Source organism: Psammomys obesus, unplaced genomic scaffold (genome assembly GCF_907164565.1).
Source record: "Psammomys obesus unplaced genomic scaffold, mPsaObe1.curated_primary_1811, whole genome shotgun sequence".
NCBI lineage: Eukaryota > Metazoa > Chordata > Mammalia > Rodentia > Muridae > Psammomys > Psammomys obesus.
Window position 1 is genome coordinate 695,491 of NW_026596356.1, and position 27,831 is coordinate 723,321.

Here is a 27,831-nt window from a genome sequence, read left to right on the forward strand (position 1 = left end):
ATAAATTGTGGTGGATTAAGAGTTAGGGGTCATCTTCAGCTATACAGCTGCCAAGCAGATGCCAGGAATTGAACCCAGGTCCTCTACAGGAACATCACCTGCTCTTATAACTTTTGAGCCATCTTTGAGACAAAGAGAATTAAAGATATTTTATAGGAAAGCTTCAAGCTCTTACACATTTCTTCCTAATAATGGATATAGTGGAGGCTCTTGTTAGGAGGAGGAGTTTTAGAATTATTTAGGCCAGCTTGGACTACATGAAACTCTACTTAAAAAACAACAACAACAAAAAACAACCCTCATTCAAGTCCCCAACACACACACACACACACAAACAAACAAACAAACAAAACTGAAAGTCTCGGTATAATTGTCAGTCTTTATTTAAGAAACCTACATGTTTTTGAAACAATATTTTTATTGATAGTTATATTTATTGATGGGTTCAGTGTGGCGCTACTTATACATTGTGAAAAGAGCAAATAAGCATATAAACATATGAGCAGATAAACATATCCATCACCTCACCAACTAATTACCTTTTTGCTCAAGGACATTTACAGTTTACTCTTTCAGCAGTTTCAAAATCAACGTTATTACCCATGGTCACCAGGACTTATTCTTTGTGCCTGAGACTTTCTCCCCTTTGAATAATGTCTTTTCCCCCCTATATTACCCTCAGCTGATGATAGATGCCACTGTATTCTCTACTTCTATATATTCTTTATTCTAATTTTGGAGTCCATTTATAAGTGAGTAACTCCCATCTTATGAGATTGGATGTTGCAGAATCCTACACATATGCTAGCCTTGTGGTTCCTTTCCTGTCCTTCCTGGTATCTCTTCCTTAACTGACAGGCATGTCTCTAAGCTTAATACTATTAAAAATTACATAACTATGGTTTGAAGTATGACTTAGGTCTTTTAAATGGATTTTATTTTTTATCATATATTTACATATATTGGTAATTAATTTTTATGATTGCATCATATATATATCTATATCTATATTTATATCTATATCTATATCTATCTATCTATCTATCTATCTATCTATCTATCTATCTATCTATCTATCTATCTATCTATATCATGTGTGTGCAAGCTCCCAACAGAGGCTAGAAAAGGGCGTCAGATTTCCTGGAACTGGAGTTACAAATGGCTGAGGAGCTGCCAAATGGATGCCAGGAATTGAACCCAGGTCCTCTATAGGAACAGCACCTGCTTATAACTTCTGAGCCATCTTTGAGACAAAGAGAATTAAAGATATTTTATAGGAAAGCCTCAGGCTCTTACACATTTCATCCTAATAATGGATTTATTGGAGACTCTTGTAAGGAGGAGGAGTTTTAGAATTTTTTAGGAATACTGTGACTCTATCTGATATTGGGTTACTCACTGAATATTATTGTTCTTTCAAGTCATTGAGCACATCCTCTTTTGTTATTTTGGCCCATGCCTTTGGGATTTCACCTGTACCTGTGAATTTTTTCTGGTATTTTTTCTCTAGTTCTGATCTGAAGTGACAGACAAACCATTTCCAGTATGACTGGGTAGATGAGTCTGGGGTGATGCTCCATGTGGCATAATCCCCCCCTGCCTGCCTGTAATTCTTATATGGGATTTCCTGGTTATTTCCCAAAAGCATGAAGCGGTCACTTGCTACTGAACTAGTACAGCAATCAATGACAAAGTGGTCTGTTTTATGCTTATGCCATCCACTGACAGCCTGAGGACGGTGGAATGGCACACTGTGGTCTCCTTCATGTTGGGGAATGGTGTTTGTACAAATTGCATTACACAAAGGACACTGTTTCCAGCAGCCACAGAGATGTTCAGAGAGAATTTTCTCAATGTCAGGAACCATTTCATCTATGGGCTTACTTGAACAGTCCTCTTCTACTTTCCTCATTGCAGGATCCAAAGCTGCACTCATGGCTTCTTTGAGAAACTCAGTATCCTTTATCTCCTGGTGCTCAATGCTTACCAGGTCTCTTCTTGGAAAGACCAGGTTGCTCCCTAGGTAATCACAGAACAAATCTAACCAGCCAGATGCAGTGCTGCCTTTATCTTTAGCTACTGTTGTAGACTCATGAATGGCAGAGAGGATGGCATTCTTGATGTCACTTAAACATATTTTTAAAAAAGTCTTTATATTTTTACTTCCTTCATCTGAACAGTATTTTTTAATATGGTTTTCAATATAGCTGCTAAAAAAAGATTTTGTGTAATGAAGATACTGCCAGTAATTATCAAAGTTTTCTTCTTCTGCCAGAGAAATAAGAATATGTTTCTCCAGGTTAGCTCTGTTTCCATTGAATTCAGGGCAGTTAGCTCGCATGGCTCCAGCAATTTTAATGACCATTTTCCCCCTTATGGTGGCAGAGATAGCAGGGGTGAGCTTGTGCCAAAGAAAATCAACAAATGTTTTGATGGAGGTGGCACCTTGGCAGGAGATCTTAAAACTCATGAAGAAATCATCTTTCTTTCTCTCCAGATAGTTCACAGGGTCATTTGCTCTCTTGAATGCCTTGTGCATCTCCTTAAAACTCTTAGCTGCTCTTTGGAATAAGCATAAAGACAAATCAATGCTGTATTTGCTTGTAAATGTGTATCTGTCCTCAGTAGGTGCAGATTTTACTTCTTCCTCTATTAGCCTCAGGATTTCATGGAAATAACTTGTATTATAATCACACTGTTTCTTATGAATATTGTTTATAGTCTCATTAAATCTTGTAATAATTTTTTCAGTAGTCATGTTAATAGATTCTCTATCACAGACCTTTAATGTCCGAGCCACAAAGCTATACTTCTTATTCATTTTTACATGTTCATCATAATTTATTTGAAATTTATCTTCAGAATTTCTCATAAGTATGTCCACCATGTTTATCTCCTTTTGGAAATGTTCCCAAAGGATGTTTTCAGAATCTGTGTCAATGTCAGGTTCTATGACTGGAGGAAGATCTGAGGACACATCACAGACCCATTTTTTCCAAAGTTGATTGAATTTTTCATGTAACTCTTCTTCATTTAATTCTTTATCCTTTACAGTTAAAGCCAACTTTCTGCTCCTTTCTAATAATTCATTTTCATAACTTGATTTTTTCTTATCCAGCCTGTCTTGATTTTTTTTAAATTGAATAAGTTCATTAGCTTTCCTTCTGGTGTCTGAAATAAGTGCTTCTTTAAGGATTATTAGCTTGTTTTCAAAATTTGATTTCCATTGAATCAGTATTTCATTGTCTGGGTCTTCACTAAAATATTTTTCAAGTTCTTGCTTAATTGCTATATACTTTTCTGTGACTGGAGCCTCAAATATGCTTGTTTGGAGTGCCTGCACTTTCCCATTCTGAATCTGATTGATCAGCTGGTTCTGAAAGTCCAGCATGTGACTCCTGAGCTCCCAGGTCCAGTGGTTATACATAGTTTCCAGCTTGCTCATGGCCATGATCTCTCTGGTGTTCCTGAAGCTAAAAATAAAGTTCTCATTGACCAGGGCTTTCCACAAATCTTGAATTCGAAATTTGACATCTGATATTTTCATGATACTACTTCTGGATTCCTGCTTGGCAGTCAAAATAATTCTGCTCTTTAGTTCCTGGACATTGTGACTATAACGAGGATTTGGTGGGGCCATTGGGGGATTGCCATCCCAGAGGTGAGCAAAGTAGTAGACATGATTATTGGCATCAAACTTAATGACATCACTGAAGTGGGATACATTTGAGCACTCTTCTTGTTCTGCAGCTGTTACTGCCATTTCATCTAGTCTCTGCTCTAAGCACCTTCGTCCTTCCATATTTTGGTCCTTAGCTATAATTTCTCCCACATTTTGATGGACAAAGAGGCAACTGGGGGAGATTTTCACTTGTTTCATCCTTAGAAAGGCTTGAACAGCTATTTGTAGGATGTCTTGCATCTCAGAGGGATTCTCCCCAAAAATATTGATCAGAGTCAAGTTTCCAAGGCCAATCACAAAGGTGGCCAACTCATTGTCCCAATTCTGGGATTTGTTGTTGAGTTCTGGAGCCCGAAGTCCTTCCGTGTCTACAACAAGCACAAAATCAAAGCCAAGGTCTTCTGTGAATGTGTCTTCCACCTTCAGGATCTGCATGTAGGCCCCCTTGGTGCATCTTCCTGCACTGACTGTGAACTGCAACCCAAACAGGGCATTCAGCAGGGTGGACTTCCCTGAGCTCTGTAGGCCAAGGACAGAGAGAACAAACAGCCTTTTGTCTCCAACTTTCTCTGAGACCTTGTCAAAAATAGCTGCCACCCACTTTAGAGGCACATAAGAAGCATCCCCATCCATCAGCTCAATGGGAACACCAGCTATCATCAAGTCTGCAGCAATCTCAGGGAGGCAGAGAAAAAGGCTATCTCTAGAGGAGGAAGTTTCTTCCAGAGCTTCATAGATTTGGCCCACTTCTCGGAGAAGATGCTCAGTTCCTAAAGTACAGTCATGAATCTCTGTGGAGATGGTTTCTATCTGCTGCTGCCAGAGTGTTAGGGAGTTGCTCTTCTGTGCTCTTTGCTTTTCTCTTTGTACCATCAACCACAAAGATCTCTGTTTTTCATGCAAGTTTTTCAGGTGTTCTAAAAACAGGCTGTCAAAAAACAGAGTCAGCCACTGTAAAAAATAGAGTCTGTTATGAGTTTCTGAATATTCCTGGAGAAGTTCGAGAACAGAGCGCATTAAATCATTGAGAGGAAAAGCTTTTTCCAATTGCCGACATCGAATCATTCTTTTATCCGTCTCAATCTCACTCTTGTGTTGCTCAATGCTTCGATTCCCCTTTTCTCTCAGATGATAGAATTCTTTGTCTTTCTTACACCAAAGGTGCCAAAGTTGTCCTTGAAGGGGTAGTAAATTTTCTTTTGTCTGAGGTAACTTGTATTCCTCAAGGAGAGCCATTATAGTCTGTGCCTTTTCTTTGGCTTCCTTGCAGTCTCTCTGGTCTTCATCAATAAGGAATCCTTGTTTTTGAGCCATCTGTGAACAGTCCTCTAAGCTGAGAGGAGAATCAGACATCTCTAGAAAATGTTTGATGGCGTTTGTAAGCTCCTCTGTTAACTCTGCCTCATTTCTATTCCTGATGCCAATTCTCAATCTTTTACCAGAATTATTTGCTATAGCCTTTTCTTTGTCATCAATCAAACAGATCAAAGGTCTTGATGACTGACAGAGGTGTCTGACAAGGTTTTTGTTCTCTTTATTGTCATCAGAAGCTGACATGAGGATCACAATGAGAGAAGAGACATCCTGCAGGAAGCTGAGTTGTTGCCTATGTTCTTTGGCATCTCCATGAAGATTGGTGAAGGTCAGACACTTGTCAAATGTGTCCTCACCTTGGCCCCCAGGACAGAACCAGCAGATCTCTACCACTCCCTGCATCAGGAGACAGTGCTTGCTGCTTCCTCTGCAGTGTCTGTGAAAAAACACATCATGTTTACGTTTACTGAGGAGAGAGTTCATGATCTGAGATTTGGAAGCAGAGAGGCCATTTCCAACTCTAATGAAGGACACAATAGGGGTAGAGACACAACACATCTGCTGGTTCTTGTGGCTGTAGCTCTTGTCTTCTGGTGACCTACTTGCATTTTGCCAACTTTTCCTAATTTGTCTGAGAGACCAGAGATAAAATTCAATCTGAGAAGTGTTGGGATTTGGCACTACAAGGGGGAGTGCATATTGGCAAATGGAAAGTTTGGACAAAATATATTGCCTGGTAAGATCATCTGCACAGTGTAAAATGGCCATCTGGATATCCATTGGGTGAATGTGGGGCCGGGACTGAGTGGCTGAAGGATAGGTAAGACTGTCATTGTCTTTAATGACATCTTCATATGGATCAAAATCTTCACTTTCATGATTGGAAGAACCTATAGAGATATGGTTTTCTATGTTTTCATCATCTTTGAAGACAAGATGTCTCAACCCATAATCCAACATCAGTAGCTTTTGTAGGAAGTAGAATGGAAGCTCCTGTTCAGATCTTGGCTGTGTATTGTACACAGATGTCTTGTAGATCAGATGGAAGTCAGCTCTGCTCATCCTTTTTGGATAGTGATGTTCTAGGCCTAGACGTTGGAGTAAGTCTAGGAAAGGTCCCTCTGCTGTCATTTCCTTTGTGTTGTTTTCACTACTTTGTTGTTTATAAGTCTCTTTCTTTTCATGGCAGAGACTTTGTAATTGTTTTTTTACCTCATCCATTTGCAAGGAAGGGATGGTGGCTTTGTAGTCCCCATCAATGAGTAATCTCAAATCATTCTCCAGATTTTCCCAATCACAATGCATGCCATGTTTTGTGAGAACATGTTCAACTTCTTCAGAAAACAAATTTCCTATATGTTGTCTTATTAATGTCAATCGTTTTCTTTTCTCTTCTGTAGAAATATCTGTGATTTCAACTGTGGCTGTTAGAGCTGTGAGCACCAGGAATGCCTGGGCTCTGTAACTGCAAATATTTTTAAGCTCTTGGTATTTGTCTTGGTTACTTTGCATTTGATCCAAGAGGAAGTTTAACTCATTACATCCCAGAAGATGCTGAAAAATATTGTTTTCCACCTGATAGCCTGCACCAGCTGCAATGGAGAGTAGCAGCAGCTGCAGGTCTGGCTGCTCTGTTTCTCTGAGGTACAGCAGGAAGGAGCTGAGAGCTGTGGTGACCTCATATGTAGCCGTTCTCTTTGCTTCTTCCCCTGTTTCTGGGGACTCATTTCTGATATTCACTTCCATCAGGTTTGTGCAGGTATTCTCTAAGGTCTTAATGAATTCAGAAAACGAGGTGATTTTGACTTGTTCTTCTTCTGGCTCTGACTGATTGATCCACTGTATGATGGCGTGTGCCTGAGGAAAGTTTGTCACTTTGTATACGTGAGGTTCTAGAAGGCTGCACAACTGAGATTTAATAAATCGAGTTTTGTAGGTGGGTGAATTTTTGCAAAAGTTGACAGTGTTTACTAGAAAATTCTGCAGATCCCAGTCTGTGAGGCATGTATTAATCCAAATGCTATAACTTTTTACTTTTTGACTTAATGTTTGCATGAAATCCATCAACTTATTGAGCTGTTCTTCAGGATCAGAAACCTCCCAGCGTTTCACATTATCTAGGAAAAGCCTAGCCTCTTTTCCAGCAGTGAGAAATTCTTCTCCTTCCTGAATCTCCACAGTGAGTCCAGTCAGAGCAGTGTAGTTATCTTTTAGGCAATTAGCCACTTGAAGGGCATCCTTAAAATCACTTCTGTGGCTGCTGAGGATGATGTCCCAAATAGGTACCAACTGAAGTCCTCGGTCAATGACAGACCAGGTTTGGTTGCTAGCGACAAGACCAGCTGTCCACTGGGCAATTCCATGTGCTTTTGCTGGTCCACCAGTCTGGGCCACAGACAGCTGCACCTTTGTTTGGAAGTTTCGATGAGTTTTACTGTAAGACACTGTTTTTGAATGTGAGTCTGGCATATTTAGACTTGCACCACCTTTAACTCCAAAGCCGTTATAGCTGCCCTTTATGTAAATATTCAAGGACTCCTCTGTCTGCTGCTTTACACCAGCCAGCTGCTCCCTTCTAAAACCCTCTGCAATGGCCCTCCAGCAGTAGATTCCTCCCAGGTGCAGTGGGCCTTGGCTAGCATGAGAGCCAAACCTGTGGAAAAAGTTTTCAGCCCTGTGCCTCACCGAGAGGAGTTTGTCTGGGTGTGTAGTCTGACCCAGGAGTTCTTCAATACTTTGGAGTTCCTGGAGAGCTGCCTCGGAGAGCTGAAGATGGTCGATGGGAAAGTGGCAGGTGGCCAGTGGGATGTAGCTGAATTTGGCTGAGCAGAAGTAAGATTGCTCTGAATGTGATTGGTGAGTATCCTCAGATTCAGTATGTTTGCTTTGACCTACACCAGCTTCTAGACTAAGTCCCCAACCTCCACCTTTAATCGAGGAGGTGCGACTGAAACCCAGCTTCTCCATTGTCTGTGTGAACATGGCTTGTTCTCGAAAAGATGAGAACTCCTTTGATTCTGTCCATGTGCTGTGTTCTGGGCCAGCAAGTGAGAATTCCTTAGGGACACTGAGTAGCTCTTCTCTCCTTGCCAGCAGATCCTTTTGGTGGCTGGTCTTGTAAATTCCCTGCAGGGCCAGCCCTCCAGATGCCCATCTTACCAGGTCTCTATCTGAGAGGTTCTGACTGTGAGCGAGGGTCTGTTCCATGTGACTGAGGTGTCTCTCCATTATTTCAGTGACTTCTCTTAGGGGCACTTCAGGCATCGGCCAGCACTCTTCGGGGATCTCCACTGCTTGCCTCAGCTCTGCTTCTTTTCTCCTCACTGCCTCTTCCTGTCTGTGCTTCCCTTCTGACTGCAAGGCCCTCAGCTCCTGCAGCGCCTGTCCTGCCTGCCTCTGCCTGCTCTTTACCATCTCCCCTGCAGTCTCCTGGATCTCAACACTGCGTGTCTGTGAGAGGTCGAGCAGCTTCTCCAGAGCCTTTTCCTCCCACGCATGTTGTGTCTGGGACTTCAGCTTCTGGAGGTCTTTTCCTTCTAAGTGTTGTAAGGCCTGGGCACAGGTCACACCCAGGTCTTCCTGAAGCTTAGGCAGCCAGTAGTCCACAGACAGTCCCGCTTCTGTCAGCATATCCTGGAGCTCTAGCTTCCTTCTGCATCTTAGCTGGAGCTCATCAGGGTTGCTCTTCGCTGTTGCCATGGCTCTGTGAGGAACAGATTGCAGTTAGTCTTGTCTGTGTCCTGACCTGAGGAAGTGTCAGCTGTGTGGCTAGAAAAGTGAATTACTATAAGTTTCAACTCTGTTAGTTTTTTTTCATCTCCTGTTGTTTCAATGTATTTTAAAACTCTCTCTCTCTCTCTCTCTCTCTCTCTCTGTGTGTGTGTGTGTGTGTGTGTGTGTGTGTGTGTATGTGCAGCCTATCCTTGTGAGTTCTCAGCATGGCTTATGTTGTTGGAGAATATAGTGAGTTGCCCGTTTGCCTGATTTTATTTGTTTGTTTTCAAGACAGGGTTTCTTTGTGTATCCCTGGATGATTTGGAAACCACTCTGTAGATTAGGCTGGACCCGAACCTGGAGTGCCTCCTGAGTGCTGGGCCTAAAGGAGTGTGCCACCGCTGCTGGCACTTTGCCTGATTTTTAAACTTTCTCCTGCACAGAATCAATTGCCTGAGAGAATTAATGTGAAGGATAGTGTTTAATAATATATGTGAGTTTTCTTGGTTGATGTTTTTAAAATCAAGTGACATCAGTCTGGCTTGGTGGCACATGCCTGTAATTCCAGCACTCAGGGAGGCAGAGGCAGGTGGATCTCTGTGAGTTCAGTGAGGCCAGCCTCGTCTACAAAGTGAGTCTAGGACAGCCAAAGCTACACAGAGAAACCTTTTCTTGTAAAACCAACCAACCAAAAACAAAACCAAAAAAACCAAAACAAGTGATAGCATCAGTTGTTTATGTTGTCTTTATTAAGTTTTGTGAAATTAGTGTTGACTGGTTCCATTCCTATTTTTCTGTCACATTTTCCTTCCTCTTTAGACAGGGTTTTACTATTTATCTCATGCTGGCCTGGAGCTTTCTATTGAGCTTAAGCTGGACTGTAACTCATGATTTTTTCCCTTTGGCCTCCTAACTGCTGGGATTACCCCTGTGTATCACCATGCTGGCCCTGTCACTTCTCTGTAGGTCATTTCATACTATTAAATTTCTCTTATGGTATTTAAAAACACTACTAAAATGTTTTGTGCTAGGCATCTTATTTTTCATTGTCCCTTTGTTAACATCACCTTTGAACCGTAAGAAGAACCATTTACTAATAACATACACACGTATGTATGTAGACACAAATACTTCTCCTTATCCAGTATTTTATCAGTTTTTATGGAAACCTCTCCCTCATGGCCTCTAAAGCAGCCAGTGAGATAAGATTTCACTCTTCAACTTCTTATTTACTGGTTTCCTTTCCTTCTATCATTTTTTGCCCTACAGAATTACACTACCATGTGTATAGGCCAGAAAGTGGCCTATTTCTCTTTCTCTGGATATAAATTTAGCATATTACTAACAGTTAATTTACTCTCTTAAGTCTGCTTTCAGTCTCATTTCAATTCATACCCTCTGCTATGTCTTCTTCGGATTTTACCTTCTTTATGTTTATGGGTCGCAATCATAGTTAAACCATTTACCATGGTTTGAGTGTTTGTCTTCGCAGAATCCCACATTTAAACTTATTAGCCACTGCACAGTATTAAGATGTGAGGTTTATTTATTTATTTTTAAGATAGGGGACCATTTTTGTAGCCCCAGCTGGTCTGGAACTGGTTATATAGATCAACCTGGTTTTGAATTCAAAGAGTCTGCCCCCTGAGCAGTGGGATTAAAGGCGTGTGCTATCACGACTGGCAAGATGTCATACTTTTGTTTTTTGTTTGTTGTTTTATTTTTCAATACAAGTTCTCTTTGTGTAGCTTTGGCTGTCTTGCAACTCACTCTGTACATCAGGCTGGCCTTGAACTCACAGAGATCCACTTGCCTCTGCCTCCCTGAGTGCTGGGATTAAAGGAAGGTGCCACCACTGCCTGGCTGATGTCATGAAGCTGAGGTTAATCCTGTTATAAAAGAGCAAGGTTAGCTTCATTTGTTTCTTTGTATTCTGATGCTGGCTGGCTCCCTGATCTTGAACTTCTTAACTTCCAGGCTGGATTAAGGTATTCAATGTTATGGCAACATTGAAGGGATGAAGACAGAATTAATACCAGAGAAGTGGAGAGATAACCTTGGAGTTGGGTAATAGAGGCTAGAAGAAATTGTATGCATAAACTATGAAAGCTTATATTTACCATGAATAAGACTATAGTGGGCAATTCTGGCGATAGCTCATAAAAAAGATTTACATGCAAAGTCTGAAATTTCTTAGAGATTACGTGAATGTTATGATTAGAATTTGGTTAGTTAAAGCAACTCTCATGAGGTCTTGGATAAAAACAAGAAAACAGTATTGGAAAACTAGAGGAAAGTACCTACTTATTCTAAAGTGGCAAAGAACTTGAACTGTGTTCTATTCCTTGGCTGTAGGGCTCTGTGAAATAACAATTTAAGAGTGATGAGTTAGAATACATGGCTGAAGAAATATCTAATCAGCCATGCATCAACAAAATACATGGCTAGTTTTAAACTGTATGTATTAAAATGTAAAAAGAAAAGTAATTTAAAGATAGAATTTAAGGAGAAGCAGTATTTAAAGATTTATAAAATTCTTATTCTACCTGTGTAAATAAGGAAATAGATTTGGGAGAGAAAACCAAAGAAGTAGTCCAACAGCCATTTGATAAAGAAATTAGTGTGATAGAAGAGGTTAAATTCTGTTTTTCAGATGAAATCAAGCATGTTTAAGGTAGTATTGTTGTAGAATTCTGTTTTTCAAATTTTGTTTTTCAAAATTATAGAAGAATGAGATTTACCTTCTGTTGAATAGTAAAATGAGAGGTGGGGATTAGGGTATGAGAGCTATCCATTATGTACAGGGCTGATGACTGTGTGAAAAGGCAAGTGCAGCCTCTTTTTACTCTTTCACTTCTCTAACTTTATGTGACAAGTAGCAAGAAGGTCTTTGCCAGACACCAGTGCCTTTGTGTTGGGCTTCCCTGTCTCCAGAACTGCAAGCCAGTTCACGTATGTTCTCCCTAGATTACTTATCTCTCCTGGATTTTAGATGCATTACTAACTTGGTTTGTGCCAATCCCTCTACTCTTTATCCTTCCTTTGAATTACACAAAAAATTTACTGATATTCTCCACACCTTATAAATTATGTATTTAAATTGATGTATGTAATCTCAGGTATTACAACACGTTTTAAAACACATTCTTAATTTCTTTTTTTTTACTTTCTTTCTTTTTTTAATATTAGTTACAGTTTATTAACTTTGTATCCCAGCTGTAGCTTCCTCCTTCATTCCCTCCCAATCCCACTCTCCCTCCCTCATCTCCTCCCTGCCCGTTTCATCTTGTGCTTTTATTATCTATGTTACTAAAATTAGAATATCAACTCTAATGAGATTAAGACCATCTAAACTAACCTTTTAATGAAGATATATAAAGTAACTTGATAAAATTTTAAGATGAAGAGCTCATGAGATGGCTCAGTGGTTAAGAGCACTTATAAACAAGCTCAACAACCCGGATTCCATTCCTTCATATATGTGCTATAGCACAGGCAGATCCACCCACACAAACACATACACATTAATATATAATAAATAAATGCAAAACAATTAAGATAAGATCTTTAGAGCTTCAAAGAGTTTACTAGATACTGAAGAATGCCTGATAGAAAAGGTGTGTAACATGAATGATAAAGCATTTCTGTAATCACCCTGGAAAGAGAGGAGCTGTTCTAAAGAAACACTTGTGCCATCAGACTATTTATCCATCCCCAACAAATTAAAAATTTCCTGGGAATTCTATACAGAGGAAAGGACAAATAAAAGGTACATATATTAAAAAGGAACAAATAAAAATGTCCTTGTTCACAGATGATCTATGTCAACACCCCAAAGAACAAACTAAAAAAAATCATCAGATAGAAAAATACTGCTCAAAATAACAAATAAGAAGCTACTCTGGGCTGCAGACTGACTTTCCAGACCAGCTTAGATGACAATGTGAGACCTTGTTTCAAAAACCAAATCAAACCAAATCAAATCAACCAACAAACAGAAATAAAGAAAATGATAATTCAAGAAAAAGGCAGCTTAAAAATGGTTAGGGAGTATCGTGGAATTGGATTGCCTCCTTTTGCTCAGCAGAGGTCTTGAAGATAGCCCATGTATCTATTGTGGGTCCTCTGATTCTAGAAGGAAAACAACAGAATGTTCCTCCCCCTAGCTTAGATCTATTTCAGAACCAATAAATAAATATATAAGATAAAAATTGCTATGGTAAAAGAACAACCCATTTCTACATAGAAAGGGATTATGAAGAAACCCGCAAGCATTCTAGAAACCTAAAAAGGACTTGGGACAGAGATTTTTATGCAGAAGTAGGATGTCAGAAGCACTTTGTTTATAAGAATTTAGAAAACAACATGCATTCTAAGAGTAGGGTATATACCCAGAATTTACCTGAGAAGTGAACTGACAACAGGTTAGAAGATACTTGCAAATTATATACCTGATAACACAGTAGTATCTAGAGTACATAAAGAACTAAAAATTCTCAATAATAAAAGCAAAAATTTGATTCAAAAGTAGACAGTAGAAGGCCTGTGAGATGGATATTCATAAATGTGCAAATTCAAGAACATTTTGTTTTAAAGGCAGATGTCATTGTATAACCTATGATAGTTATTTTTGGCTGTCAACTTGACTACATCTGGAATTAACTAAAACCCAAGTAGCTGGGTACACCTGTTAAGGATATTTTTTTAAATTAAATTATTTGAAGTGGAAAGACCCACTTTTTGAAATATTTTTTAATTATTTTATTTTTTATATTAATTACAGTTTATTTACTTTGTATCCCAGCTGTAACCCCCCCTCATTCCCTCCCAATCCCATCCTTCCTCCCTCGTCTCCTCCCTGCCCCTCTCTAAGTCCACTGATGGGGGAGGTCCTCCTTCCCTTCCATCTGACCCTAGTTTATCAGGTCTCACCAGGACTGGCTGCAATGTCCTCCTCTGTGGTTAGGTTGTTCTCCCACGGGGGGTGGGAAGGTCAAAGAGCTAGCCACTGAGTTCATGTAAGAGACAGTCCCTGTTCCCCTTAGTAGGGAACCCACTTGGATATTGAGCTGCCATGGGCTATGTCCAAGCAGGGGTTCTAGGTTATATCCATGCATGGTTCTTGGTTGGAAAATCAGTCTCAGACAGGACCCCTGGAAAGACCCACTTTTAATCTGTATCTTTTGAGGTGGGAAGATGCATCTTTAATACAGCCCTTTTGAGGTGGGAAGATTCACCATTACTCTGTGCCATACCTTCTGTGGGCAGACTACATAAAAGGACACGGCAGAAGGAAGCTTGCTCTTTGCTTGCTCTTGCTCTAGCAAGCAGTCAGGTCCACTCCTTCACTGTCATTAGAACCTACTTCTTTGGGATTCTGATGTATATTGAAGACCAACTTAGATATCCAGCCTTGTGGACTGCTGGATTCTAAGTCCTTCTGTTGGTAGACAATCACTGTTGGACTAGCTGAACCACAATCTGTAGGCCATTCTAATAAATATCCAACTATATCTACATGTATCTCTCTCTCACTCTCTATCTATATCATCTATATCTGTATCTAATCTATATCTATCTGATATAGATATATCTATATCTACCTGACATAGATATATATTTCTATAAGTTCTGTTTCTTTAGAGAACTATACCTTTACTAATACATAACTCAAACCATCTTCTAAATAATGATCCTTATAAAGTCTCAGATTCAGTGTTCTTGTTACTAAAGAAATATACACTCATACATATTCAAGAAGCACATAGAATACCAAACATATAAGACAAGAAAAGAAAATTCCTGTGGCCTATCATAGTTAAAACACTACATATACAAAAGAAAGAAACTGTATTAAGAGTTGCAAGAGTCCATATAAAGGAAAACCCATCAGAATAACAGCTTATTTCTCAGGGGAAACTTGACAGCCAGAAGAGCCTGGAGCAATGTATTTCAAGTCATAAAAGGCCATGATGTTCAACTTGGACTTATATATTCAGCAAAACTACCTGCCACAGTTGAATAAATAAAACTCCATGATCTAATCATCCTAAAAATTTATATCAAACCTAAACCTAAATAAAATATAAGAAACAATATTTCAGGCTGAAGAGAGGAATGGACTTGGTCAAGAGGCTGTAAAAAGAAATATGAAAGCATAATTACTAAAACATTAAGTACCGCTGGGAACACACCACTAGAAATAACAATACAATGGCTGCAATAAACACAGACATTTCAATAATGACTTTAAATATTAATGACCTTGATCCTCCAATCAAAAGACATAGCCTGTCTGAAGGGATCAAGAAACAAAATCCATCTATTTGTTGTTTATAGGTAGCTTTAATAATAGACAACCCATTATAATAAAAGGATGGACAAAAATACTCCAATCAAATGGAACCAGGAAGCAAGCAGGTATCACTATCCTAATATCTGACAAAACAGACTTCAAATTAAAAGTAATTAGAATAAATAAAGGACAATTTATTCTAATCAAGGGAACAATTACCCAGGATGACATTACTATCCTAAACATATGTTCATCAGACTGTGGCACACCCAGGTTCATAAAAATGTACTACTGGATTTAAAGGCACAGATTAATATTATCCCATTAATAGTAGTTAGTGATTTCAACATCTGCTTTCTCTGATAGACATCACATCTAGACAAAAAATTAGCAAAAACTCAAAACATCAGAATTGAATGACTTGTTAAATGAATTTCACAGATATTCACAAAACATTACACCCAAACACCAAACATTCCACTCAGCAGCACATGGAATCTTCTCTAAAACAGACAACATTCTTGAACACAAAGCAAATCTTCACAAATTCAGAAAGATTGAAATAATTCCAGGTACTATCTGACCATAATGCAATAAAACTTGAAAGCAAACAAATCTCTAATAAAGACACAGATTCATAAAGATTAAATAACTCATTGCCAAATGTTGAATGTGTCAAAGAAGAAATAAAAAATTTCTGGAACTAAATGAAAATGAAAAAACAAAAACAAAAACAAAAAACAAAAAACAAAAAAAAATTCTTGGATACATCAAAAGCAGTTCAGAATCTAAGTGCTTTTGCTAAAAAAATTCAGAAAGGGTACAAATAACTTAATGAAGCAACTCAAAAATTAAAAAATCAAGAACAAATCAAATCTAAACTCAGTTGACAGCAAGAAATAATAAAAATCAGAGCTGAAGTCAATGAAATAGAAAGAAAGAATACAAAGAATCCACAAATTTAATAGCTGAGAATACAAACAATACTGATTGATAATTAGACCAACTAACCAAAAGAAAGAAATCAGAAATGAAGAGGGAAATATTTCAATAGACACCGAAGATATTCAGAATATTATAAGTGATTATTTAAAAATTTTTATTCCATTAATTTGGAAAACCTAATAAAAAGGGATGAAGTTCTATATCTAGCCAAACCACCAAAATTAAATCAAGAAGTCAATAACCTAACCAGACCCATAACAAATGAGTAGAATAAAATAGTAATAACCCTTCCAAAAAATGTTCAGGGCCAGATGGATTCACAGAAAGACTTTTATCAGATGCTCCAATAAGATCTATAGCCAATCCTTTTTAACTATTAAAAAAAAGTAATAGAACTCCTGCTCAGATGTAGTCCATAGACTCAGTGTACAAGTGGGGTTCCCTAGTAAGGGGAGCAGGGGCTGTCTCTGGATTAACTCAGGAGTAGGCTCTCTGATCACCTCCTGTGGGGGGTACAGCCTTGCCAGGCCATGGAAGAAGACATTGCAGCCAGTTTTGATGAGACCTAATAGGCTAGGGTCAGATAGAAGGGGAGGAGGACCACACCCCATCAGTGGACTTGGGGAGGGGCATGGGAGAAGATGAGGGAGGGAGAGTGGGATTGGTAGTAGAAGAGGGAGAGGGCCACAACTGGGGTACAAAGTGAATAAATAATAATAATTAATAAAAAATAATGTCTTGAGAAAAAAAGAAAACTCTTTGTAACAGGCTGAGACAAATAGAGAAAACCACAACAAATCAAAAAACAGAATTGTAGAGCACAGTCCTAACTGATCCGTCTACAATACAACTTCTGCTCCTAACACTCAGGGATCATTGCAGAAGAGGGGATGGACAATTATAAAAGCCAGAGGAACAGGGAGTGTGCTGTGACATTGTGTCTGTTAGGAATATCAAAGGCTATACTTATAAAGTCTCACTAACATGGCTGCCTAAACATGAGCTGAACAAGGACAACAAAAGGCATATTAATAAGGAAGAGAGAAGGCTTCAACCCTATAAATAGAACAAGCAACTATAGACTGTTGAGGGCAGGAGAAATAGTCTCATCCAGGGAATAACATACTAATTGATTATCTGATACCAAATTGGCAATCCTGAAAAAACTACATATCAGTAACATTATATAGTTTGACAGGTTATATTTATGCATTTAGGAATATATGTATGTGTATATATGTGTGTGCTTATTATATAGTATATATAATAACATTAATATGCTGTATTATTTATATTATATGATATATAATATCTACAATAAACTTACATATGTGTGCTTATTATACGCATAATATATATATTATGTATATGTTTTTTTATGGTACATGCATATATATATACATATATATACAATATAGATTACTACTTATCTATTATGATATATAAATATAGAATAAGCTTATGTATGCATGCTTTAATATATATTATACATAAAAATTTATATTATGTATATGTGTGAATGGTATATTCACACATATACACATACAAATAATATATATTATTATATATTATATATAGTAAATACACACACATATAAACAAAGGAAAAGATGCCATGAACTAGAAAGAGAGTAAAAGCAGGGTACATGGGAGTGTTTGGAGGGAGAAAAGGGAAAGAGGAAATTATGTAATTATATTATAATCTCAAATTTTTTGTTTTTTATTTTTAAATTTTAATTAATTTTGCACCCCAAGCACAGTTTTCTTTCCTCCTCTCCTCCAAATTCTTCCCCATCCTCATCCACTCTTGTTCTGTTTCTCTTTAGAAAAGGGGGGCCTCCCATGATCAACCTGCCTTGGCATATCAAGTTGCAGTAAGCCTAGGCACATCCTCTCCTGTTGAGGGTAGACAAGGCAGCCCAGTAGGAGAAAAATTTCCCAAAGGCAGGCAACAGGGTAAGAGACAGTCCCTGCTCCTACTGTTAGGAGTCCCACATGAAGACCAAGCTACCTCTCAAAATAATGTCAAATTAATAAAAAACTGCACTGAAAACAAAACAAACACAAATAAAAAACTAGACATGGTTACATTTGCCTGTAACCTCAGAACTGAGGAACAGAGACAAGTAGATCCTAGGATCTAGCTAGTCAAAGCATCAAATTTCAGCTATGTGCATGTAGCATACACATATACTGTACATGTACACACACCAAAACAGAACAAAAATGGGAGAATATTGTGAAGATATGCAACCCAATAATTAGATAACCTTGATTAAAGAGGAAAAGAAAAGAACACTACACAAAAACTGAAGCAGGGAAACAAAAACCTCAGTAGATCATAACAAAGAGATAACCTTAACAATCAAAAACTTCCTAGTAAGCCAAATGTCTTCACTGGTAAATCCCACCAATCACTTAACAATTTAATACCGATCTTTAGCACATTCTTACAAAAATGGAAGAAGAGGAAACATTTCTTAACTCATTCTGTGAGGTCAGCAGTACCTTAGTGCTCAAGTCAGACAAGGATGTCATAGAGAAGTAAATCATAAATAAATGAATATCCTTTGTGAATGCTGATGTGAAAACAATACTAGCAAGTGGAATCCAGAAATATAAAGATTATACACTAACCAAGTGTACTTTCTTTCAGATATACAAGCATCATTTGACTTATGAAAGATATTGAATATAATATGGCCACATTAATAGTATGAAGGGAAAACACTCCGCACAAGTACTTGAATTCATGGAGGCAAGGCATTGACAAAATCCAACCTTGTTTCATGATAAAAATAATAAACTAGGAATTGAAGACACTTTTTAGAATGAAACACTTGTTAGTTCTTGAGCAAATTTAATTGAATTTATTATACTAGCCTGGGATTCTACTGCTAGATAAATACTCTAAAGAACTAAGAAGCTGGGCTTGGTGACATATGCCAATTATCCCAGCACTCAGGGAGACAGAGGCAGGAAGATCTCTGTGAGTTTGAGTGCAGCTTGGTCTACAAAGCAAGTTCAGGACTACCAAGGCTACACAGAGAAACCCTGTCTCAAAAAACCACCACCACCACCACCACCAAGAAAAAAACAAACAAACCAAACCAAAACCAACCCCCCCAAACAAACAACAAACAAAAAACAAAACAAAAAACAACAAAAACCCAAACAAACAAAAAACCAAAAAAACTGAGCATGGGTGTTCAAATATGTGCTTGTACATAAATGTACTAGTCACAGTATCCAAATGCCCATCAACTAATGGTAGATAAATGAATTGTGGAACAGTCATGATAAAAATAAAGTCATGAAAATGCATAAAATAATGATGTGTGGTACAATATGGATGAACTTTGACAACATTGTTCCAAGTGAAGGAAGCCAGAATGTCAAACACTGTATGAGATCTATAGTAGGTAAATCCTGGACATTAAAGACAGGTGGTTGCCCAGGAATTGGAGAGGTACGAACGGAGCTGACTGCGTTTATGGGTGTGGGGCTTTCCTCTGTGGTAAGGAGAATATTTTAAGATTTGCTTGAGATGATTGTTACACAAGTTCATGAATATACTGAATGTCATTGAATTGCACAACTTAACGATGATTAAATTTATGTCGTATAAATTTCACTTCAATGAAATTAAGTCCTATAGATGTGTGATTAAGGTGTAAAATAATAATGAAACGCAGAGCTCATCACTTTCCTAGGACTTATTATTCGCTAAGTTCTGGAGCTTACTTCGGTTTGCTGTGTATGTATAACAGATATGTAGAATTGGGTGTGAAAGTGCACTCCTTCCTAAATTTCCAATGGAGTTAGGAACTTTAAATTGGACACAGAAGAAGGATGTCTTTTTGTAATGGAAATAGCTAAATGTTACAAGCCTGGATTTTTTTTTTTTTTTGAAACTTGATTGTTAAACATTTTCACCACTGATTTTAATCTTTCAAAGTATTTTTGTTTGTTTGTTTCGCCTTAATTTTGGTTGTGATCAACTGCTAAGTAGGAAATAGCCAAATGTAACAGAACAGACTGAAGGCTGTCAAGAAAGTAAAAATAAACTTACAAGCAAGGTGCCAATCCAGTCCAATCAACCTCTGTTACACGGGCTCTAAATCTCAGACAGTTGAAATACCTGTATCTTCCTTAGTGCAAGCAGTGATTTTTTTAACCTGCAAAATTAAGCATTTTAACAGGGCCACAGGAGATCAGGCCTGAAGGTGAAGTTCAAAGAGAAAGACAAAGTTAGGTTCTGCCCTACATAACTTTCAAAGAAAGAATCGAAGAAAATGGGCTTCTCTGAGCATAAGCATCTACCACCTATCAACCCAACTCCTTCCCCTGCAGATACTAAAGAAAATGCATTTTTTTAAAAAATTTAGAAAATGCATTTCTTTGAGACAAATAGCATGTTTGATTTTTTCAAGCCTAGGCTTGCAAAACACCACTATGTTCTGTCTCCTGGTTGAACCTGTTGAACCTCTAGGGCTGCTCTGTGTATCTGACTGGCTCTGTATTGAAGTTATATAGCTAACCTTATCTTTAAAGCTTGATAAGGAAGTGCAGCAGGGTGTGCTTTCTAGCTTTATCTTTAAAACTCTGCAAGGAGATGAAGATAAGCAGCTGCAATATGCTCAGAGATCTCCCAGGTGCCCACAGAAGCTCCTGAGCACTGGGGCTGCATCACACTGGAAACAGCAGCTCAGCACAGGAATGTCCACAGTGCCTACTATAAAAAGAGGAATTTAGAAAAAGGAGCATCCTAGATTTTTAAGGGGGGGTGGGACTCAGAACAATGTGTACCACAGATTCTGTCTGAATCCTTTATCTGTTAGGTATCTAACTAAGCAAAAGGACAGTATAATATGAGGAGTGATCAAATATCTATCCCTGAGAACTTTCCGTTGGAGCCCTTTTAGTACTCTAGAATAGGAGCAATTTAAAACAGATGATGCCAAAACTTAAAAAAAATTAATATGTGATTCAGTTTAGGAGAAGGAGAAAGAAACTAGTAAGGAAGTTTAGGTCCAGAACAGGAAATGACTAGTGGTGCTTCTTGTTCTTGGTTAGAAATGGTTTTGGCTCCATGGGGGTTCTGTTTTTGTCAGAGGCCAGAAATGCTAGAAATATTTAGGGGTACTGGCTCACACTTCTGTTTCTTGTCTGTTAGCAAGGGTCATGCTGTTTTGTAAAACCACTTTCATTTTGGTTGAACTGTGTTAACTCACATAACTTCAGTAATTTGGTTTCCAGAACTAAGGTAAACTAAAGTTGCTCTGCATTCTTGCCTTCTCCATGGACCCCAAATCATGGCCACCTAGGAGAGATATTTATGGAGCACCTCACATTCTTTAACTACTCACTGGTTACCTGTAGCAGTGGCCAAACAGTGCGCCCAAAAGGGAAACTTTTAAACCTCTTTTCTGCTGTATGTCTGTCCTTTAACTACCTTAGCTTATCAGTGGATGGCAGGCTCTGATTCTTACAGGAACCCTCTCTGCAGTTTTTTTTTTTCTCCAAATAAATTGGGATTGTGGGCAAGTCAATTTGATCTCTTGTCTGTCTTTTCTTCTCGTTGAATTTTTCACTAGCCTTCTTTTTCTTTTACAGCAACCACAGTAGCATAGCAGTTGTTCATGAAGGTGGGTTCAGAATCTTAGTCCAGGGACACTACATGGGTGGGCTAACTGCTCTGACCAGCTCTCTATTTGTGCTTCTACTCAAATAGAAGCTTCTACTCAAAGGTGGTGACTGTCATTAAACTCTGCCTAGTGGTGTAACCCTCTTACTATACAGGAACTCTGCTCATTTCCTTTCTGTTAAGCTCTTCTATCTAAACCGAAGAAGAGTTTTAGTACTCTTCTAAAATCTCACCTCCTGTTGTCTGTGAAATCCACTCTTTAAGATTACAAAATACATGACATAGAAGCCACTGGCTCAGGGTGGCTTTGATGGCCATTGATGTAGCAACACAAAAACACAACATTCAACTCAAATGGGATAAGAAGAGTTTATTCTGGAGCCAGATATTGAGAGACTAGGAGTTAAGAGAGAGTCCTGGTAGGCAGCTAGATGTCATAAAGGTGGTGACTTTCCAAGATGGCTGGCTTCTTCCTCATCCTCGTGACTTGAGACAAAAAACAAAACAAAACAAAACAAAACAAAACAAAACAAAAAAACCTGTCAGCTTAAAAGAAAGGCTTGTAGGCTTTTGTCTTCCACCAGTAGGACCCAGCTGGTGGACTGTCTCAACAAGTTCCATGCCTGCTCAGGACATGCAACACAATTCTGGGCCAATCAACTACACTAGGTTTTTTTTTTTTTTTTTTTTTTTTTTTTTCAAACTGATCAACCCTAGGTTGACTTTTCAGAGGCTTAACAAAAACAAAGCAATAACAAAAACTTTAACCCTCAAGAAGAGACTGGGTTTTTCACCTTTCTGAGCCTTTCTCCCCAGCCCCCTTTTCTTTGCAAGAGTGTTTGTTATTATTATTTCTCTTTCTGCTGTGTGCATGCATTTCCTTATCCCTAATAAACACCTTTCTCCAACTGGTGATTCTGTCTGTTGTTTTCTGCGGTGTTTGGGATTTCTCTTCTGCTACTTGTGCTCAAGAATTTTCCTGCCTGTTAATTCTTTAACTGGCAGAGAAAAGACCCCCTCAGCACCCCTCCCCCATTAAGATGAGTGACTATGGTCTGGGAACATAGATTCAGGCTACCCCAAATTATGAAGTTTTTATAAAAGAACAAAGTCAGAAATAGAGGTGTTTTTCAAATATATTGCTGGAAACATTAAATAGGTAGTGAAAGCAAAATGGAGAAATCAGGAACAGGCCTCAGATGCTACTGGATAACTCAGTCTTTTGATTGACTAGGTTTATATGAACACATCCCAATAGACTTTTTATCTCTTAGTCACAGGATGTTAGGTCTGACACAGAGTTGGGAAAGGCTTATTAGGGGCTTAAATATAGCCCAAGGAAATTGTAATTAGGCTGTGAACCTGAAACATTCCAAACTTTCCACAGTCATTAAAATACTATTAAAATACTATTCAGCTAATCAGCCTTCCAGGCTTTTTTTCCCCATTCATATATTCACCTTTGTTCTCTTTTTTTAATTAAATTTTTATTTTTATATTAATTACAGTTTATTCACTGTGTATTCTAGCTGTAGCCCCTTCTTCATTCCCTCCCAAAGCCACCCTCTCTCCCTCATCTCCTCTCATGACCCTCTTCAAGTCCTCCTCCCCTTCCATCTGACCCTAGCTTATCAGGTCTCATCAGGACTGGCTGCATTGTCCTCCTTTGTGGCCTGGCAAGGCTGCTCCCCCCTTGGGGGTGGGGGTCATCAAAGAGCCAGCCACTGAAGCCTTCCAGGTTTTATACTGAGGGTATGGCTTCTCTCTAGGAAATTTTGTTCACAATTATCAGGGACTCTATTTCGGAGAGCTGTTGCTCATCTGAGGGAAGAAAGCCTCTGCTATTCTCACGAAACCCCAGCCTCCTTCTCTTGTTTGACCATAGTATAATTTATGAGTATAATTCAAGAGTTTTAAAATCAGAATGTTTAGAATCTGGACTGTTGAAGCAGGGCACTCCAAGGACTAGGAATTTTCCCCAGACCACCTTGCAGGAGAGACTGGAGCCTAAACAGCTATGGGTCAATGGTGAGCAGGACCACACCTTGACCAGGATAGCTAATGCTGGAGGATGATGAGTTTACAGCCTGGATTTCATACTGAGACATTGTTGCAAAGCTAGCAACACCAGTGGAGTCACTTGTGTCAGCCCTTCTAAAAGTAACTAAAGCCATGTGGTTATGGAAAATGAGTCTGTGTCAGGGAAAGACAATGCAGGGGTTCCTCCAGCTTGTATTCTTGGTGAAGATATTTCAGGTTTAACTACAATTTGATGTCCTTGATGGAGAATGATGTGGACAATTACTCAGCTCTATTCTAGGCCCTGAGGCCAGGATGCCCCAGTTAGTTTATCTTAGCTTCTTTTAAACTGCCTTCTTGTGCAACACCCTCCTCCCAACTGGCTGGAATAAAGACTTTCAATTGGCTATAACTTGTGTCTGACTGGTCATCTCTCATGGGTTCCCCGTCACAGCTGTTATAGATGGTTACCTAACATTGAATGTCCTCTTCTTGTGTTCTGTTTTTGATATTTATTATAGGCAAAGGCATATTTTAAGGAATTTTCACTCCCGTAAGAAAATTACACAGAGAAACAAAAGTACACATGCAGTCCTCCAGGGGGCAACAGAGAACCTTTATCCCTAAAGTAAATGCAAGCTCATCTCGCACAGGAAGAAGGAATGGGCCTCTCAAACTAAAAATGGCTGTTGAAATCAAGGGAGACATGAGTGTGTTGTCCCAAACAAAACGATGAAATAATTGTTAAGGGAATCATAACTTAATTAGTCTAAAAAGAAAAAAAATGCCTACTAACAGTACTATGCCTAAAAAGAAAAAAATTAAAGTTAACAACGTAGCAGATGCTTTATTGTTTTGATATCACAAGTCCTGACACCATTTCTTTTGTATTTCATTTTTTTTTTTTTGGCGTCTGAATTCTTTTTATTGTTTATTATTATTAGTTACATTTTATTAACTGTATCCCAGCTGTATCCCCTTCCCTTATTCCCTCCCAATCCCACCCTCCCTCCCTCAGCTTCTCCCTGCCCTTTTCCAAGTCCAGGGATTGGGGAGAACCTCCTCCCCTTTCGTCTGGCCCTGTTTTATTTCAGATCTCTAAGCTCAAGCTCTCTGATATCCCCCTTAGATCAGCCAGACAGATTTATTGATCCCTTATTGGCAAGATCAATTTGAAGCCTGAGCAAGGTTTAGAAACAGGATCTTTGATCACCAATTCCTAAGATTAATGTACCAAAGTCTCAGGAGGGGAAACAGAGGCTAGATAAAAAGACAAGGAAAATTAATGTTCTATGAGAAAAGAAAGAAGTCTTTTTACCTTGGGTTCTAGTTTGACTTTCCTGATGACTGAGAATCTAGAAACAATATAACGGAAAAAGCCAAAATTAACTATACAGATAATCTGTTTTCCTGAAGACATCTCAAACAGGATAAAAACATTAACAAATGAACTGTATTTACTTAGGGCAATAATTTTGTAATTTCGAGCTATGTCAAATTATCATCTATCCTCTCCAAATCTGAACAATGTTATAAGAATACAGTTTTAATCACAAAACTGAAAGAAAATTCTTTTTTGATGTTTTCATGTAATTGATAAATACTTTTTCTTTATATGTATGTTTTTATTATCATTTATTACAAATTTACTCAATTTGTATCCCGGCTGTGGCCCCCTCCCTCATCTCCCAATCTCTCCCTCCTTCCATCTTCTCCTCCCCTTATGCCTCTCTTCTAGTTCACTGATATGGGAGGTCCTCTTCATCTTCTATCGGACCCTAGCCTATCAGGTCTCATCAGGACTGGTTGCATTGTCTTCCTCTGTGGCCTGGCAAGGCTGCCCCTCCCTTCAGGGGGAGGTACTCAGAGAGCCTGTCACTGATGTCATGTCAGGGAAAGCCCCTGCTCTCCTTACTAGGGACCCTACTTGGATACTGAGTCTGTGGGCTACATCTGAGTCAGGGTTTTAGGTCCTCTCTGTGCATTGTCCTTGATTGGCATATCAGTCTCTTCAGGGCCCCCAGGGCTCAGGTTTTTTTGGCTGGGTTGGTCTGCTTTTGGAGCTCCTGTTCCCTCCCGGTGAAAGAAAATTCTTTAAGGTCAAAATAAGTAAAGCAGATTATGTATGTTTAACTTTTAAACTTTTCTTTAAAGCTAAGTTTAGCTTAATTTTAAGCCTTGATACAAAGTATATCCTGTGAGGAATGTAATGTAGCCACAGGATGGTATATGTAGCGATTGGCAGGGGGACATGCACTGTCATTTCCTTATGTCTCTGTGTCTAAATGCTTAACCGGATCATTAATTTTGTTTTACTCTGGGTCATCCTGAAGTCTTTTGTACAGTATAGTTAAGGAGCCAGCTTTACCTGAGTAGGAAGCCCCTAAGGGTGAAGGTAACTCATCAGGATGCTGGGGTCGTCTTCACACGCTGTCTTGTGCCATTACTCCTAACATCTTCAGTTTTTGCTAAAACTGTAAATAAATTTACCTTCAACTTCTACTTATATTATTTTGTTTTCCCTAAATGCAGGTGAACGTTCATATCCAGAGCCAGACAGCATGGTTAGGGGCTACAATAATGCACCCTTTTTTTAAAAGGCCATACTCTGCCATCTTTCTTCTTCTTCATGGTGTTTGTTGACCTTGTACATTATTTCCTGGTCACTTTCATGCTGTCTGTGCTTGGAGCTTTCTGTACCTATCTTGGTGTAAGTTTCTCCTTGTGATATCTTTCATGGACCATACTGGTCAAAAGATTGGCTCTCCTCTGTGCTAGCAACAATAGTTCTTACCACTCACCTGATCTGTAAAAACAATGTTATAACTCATCTGAGCTCTCTGTTTCTGGAAATTTTTTAAAATAATTTTTATTTTTTATATTAATCATAGGTTATTTACTTTGTATCCCATCTGGAGCCCCCTCCCTCATTCCCTCACAATCCCACCCCTCCCTCCCTAATCTCCTACCTGCCCCTTTCTAAGTCCACTGATAGGGGAGGTCCTCCTCCCCTTCCATCTGACCCTAGCTTATTAGATATCTTCAGGACTGGCTGCAATGTCCTCCTCTGTGGCCTAGCAGGGCTGTTCCTCCTTCAGGGGTGGGATGGAGAGGTCAAAGAGCCAGCCATTGAGTTCATGTCAGAAATAGTCTGGAAAATTTTTTAACTATAGTGAAAAAAAAATCATTCATTCTTTTATGTTTTGATTCAGTGCCTACTGCAGAGCTTCATAAGCCTAAGATGGGACTCATGCCTCCCTTTAGAACTGGCAACAGGCTGCTCATAGGATCATCTAGTCCCTATTCTTTGCCTCACAGATTAGCTGAATTATTTATTTTTTCAAGATTAGTTGAAACAAACTGCCTGAACAAACACTGGATAAGCTTCTTCATCTAGGATCCTGAAGTTTGACTTTAATATTTTCTGAAACAGTGTAGAAAGCCCCCTTAAGGATCCCTTGGAACCTGCTGGCTTTGGGAAGAACATTCCCAGATGATCCCACTGGTCCTTACCAGGCATCATGTCCTATCCTTGTTGAGTCTCCTTGAAAAAAAAAAAAATCCTATTCTTTGTAGCCTTTGAGATGTTAAAAACCCTATGGTTGGACTGTTTCTTTCTATTCCAGTAATCCCATTCCACTTGTAATACTTTTTTTTCTAATAAAAATTTCTAATTCTGGATTTGTTTTCATTTAATATGCCAAATTACTAAAAATATTTGCCCTTCCTCATCTCCTGATTTGGATTTGCAGCTTGCAGCTGTTTTTTTTTTTTTTTTTTTTTTTTTTTACCAGTTCTCATTATAAACTCTGGCTGGCCTGGTACTCGTGATGTAGCCCAGGCTGGCCTCGCCTCAAACTCACAGAAATCCACTTGCCTCTGTTTTCTAGGATTAAAGGTGTGTGCCACCATGCCTCCCTTTGTTTTATTTATTTATTTTTTTTAACGTTACTGGTTTTGTCAACTTCATCTTCGTGTTTAGCATGTCTTAATCTCTGTGTGTCTCTATTTTCTCTGATCATTTCAATTAGTTTCCCTTTCTATTTTACTCTGTAGGTTTGTGATATCTCTTTCTACCCCGCTTCCCACATTCTTTTTACCTACTTGTCTCCTTGAGGCAAAATTCCTGTAGCATGCTGCTCCCGAGAAACCTGTATGGAGCGTCTTTCCCAAGGCTGACAGTCTGCTGACTCACAGCTTCAGCTCAGGATTTGGC

General features: G+C 38.7%; 1 protein-coding gene across 9 annotated transcripts; it reads right to left on the reverse strand.

Moving 5' to 3' along the window:
- Nucleotides 1-359: 359 nt before the first annotated feature.
- LOC129669291 (interferon-induced very large GTPase 1-like) lies at nt 360-27,831 on the reverse strand. 9 transcript variants are annotated; one of them, XM_055597454.1, is made up of 4 exons: nt 27,720-27,831; nt 25,984-26,089; nt 24,934-24,970; nt 360-8,699 (listed from the first exon to the last, which is right to left on the reverse strand). In XM_055597454.1, the coding sequence occupies exon 4, from the start codon at nt 8,693-8,695 to the stop codon at nt 1,406-1,408; it is 7,290 nt and encodes a 2,429-aa protein (XP_055453429.1). In that variant the 5' UTR covers nt 8,696-8,699; nt 24,934-24,970; nt 25,984-26,089; nt 27,720-27,831; the 3' UTR covers nt 360-1,405. The 9 variants fall into 9 exon arrangements, 6 of the variants coding, with proteins under 6 accessions (XP_055453429.1, XP_055453430.1, XP_055453431.1 ...); XM_055597455.1 differs by having other exon boundaries at nt 27,716-27,831; XR_008719013.1 differs by lacking the exon at nt 360-8,699 and adding an exon at nt 21,947-22,082.

Excerpts from the sequence above, each read along its gene's own strand:
- LOC129669291 (XM_055597458.1), bottom strand. The coding sequence starts at position 8,695 with ATGGCAACAGCGAAGAGCAACCCTGATGAGCTCCAGCTAAGATGCAGA.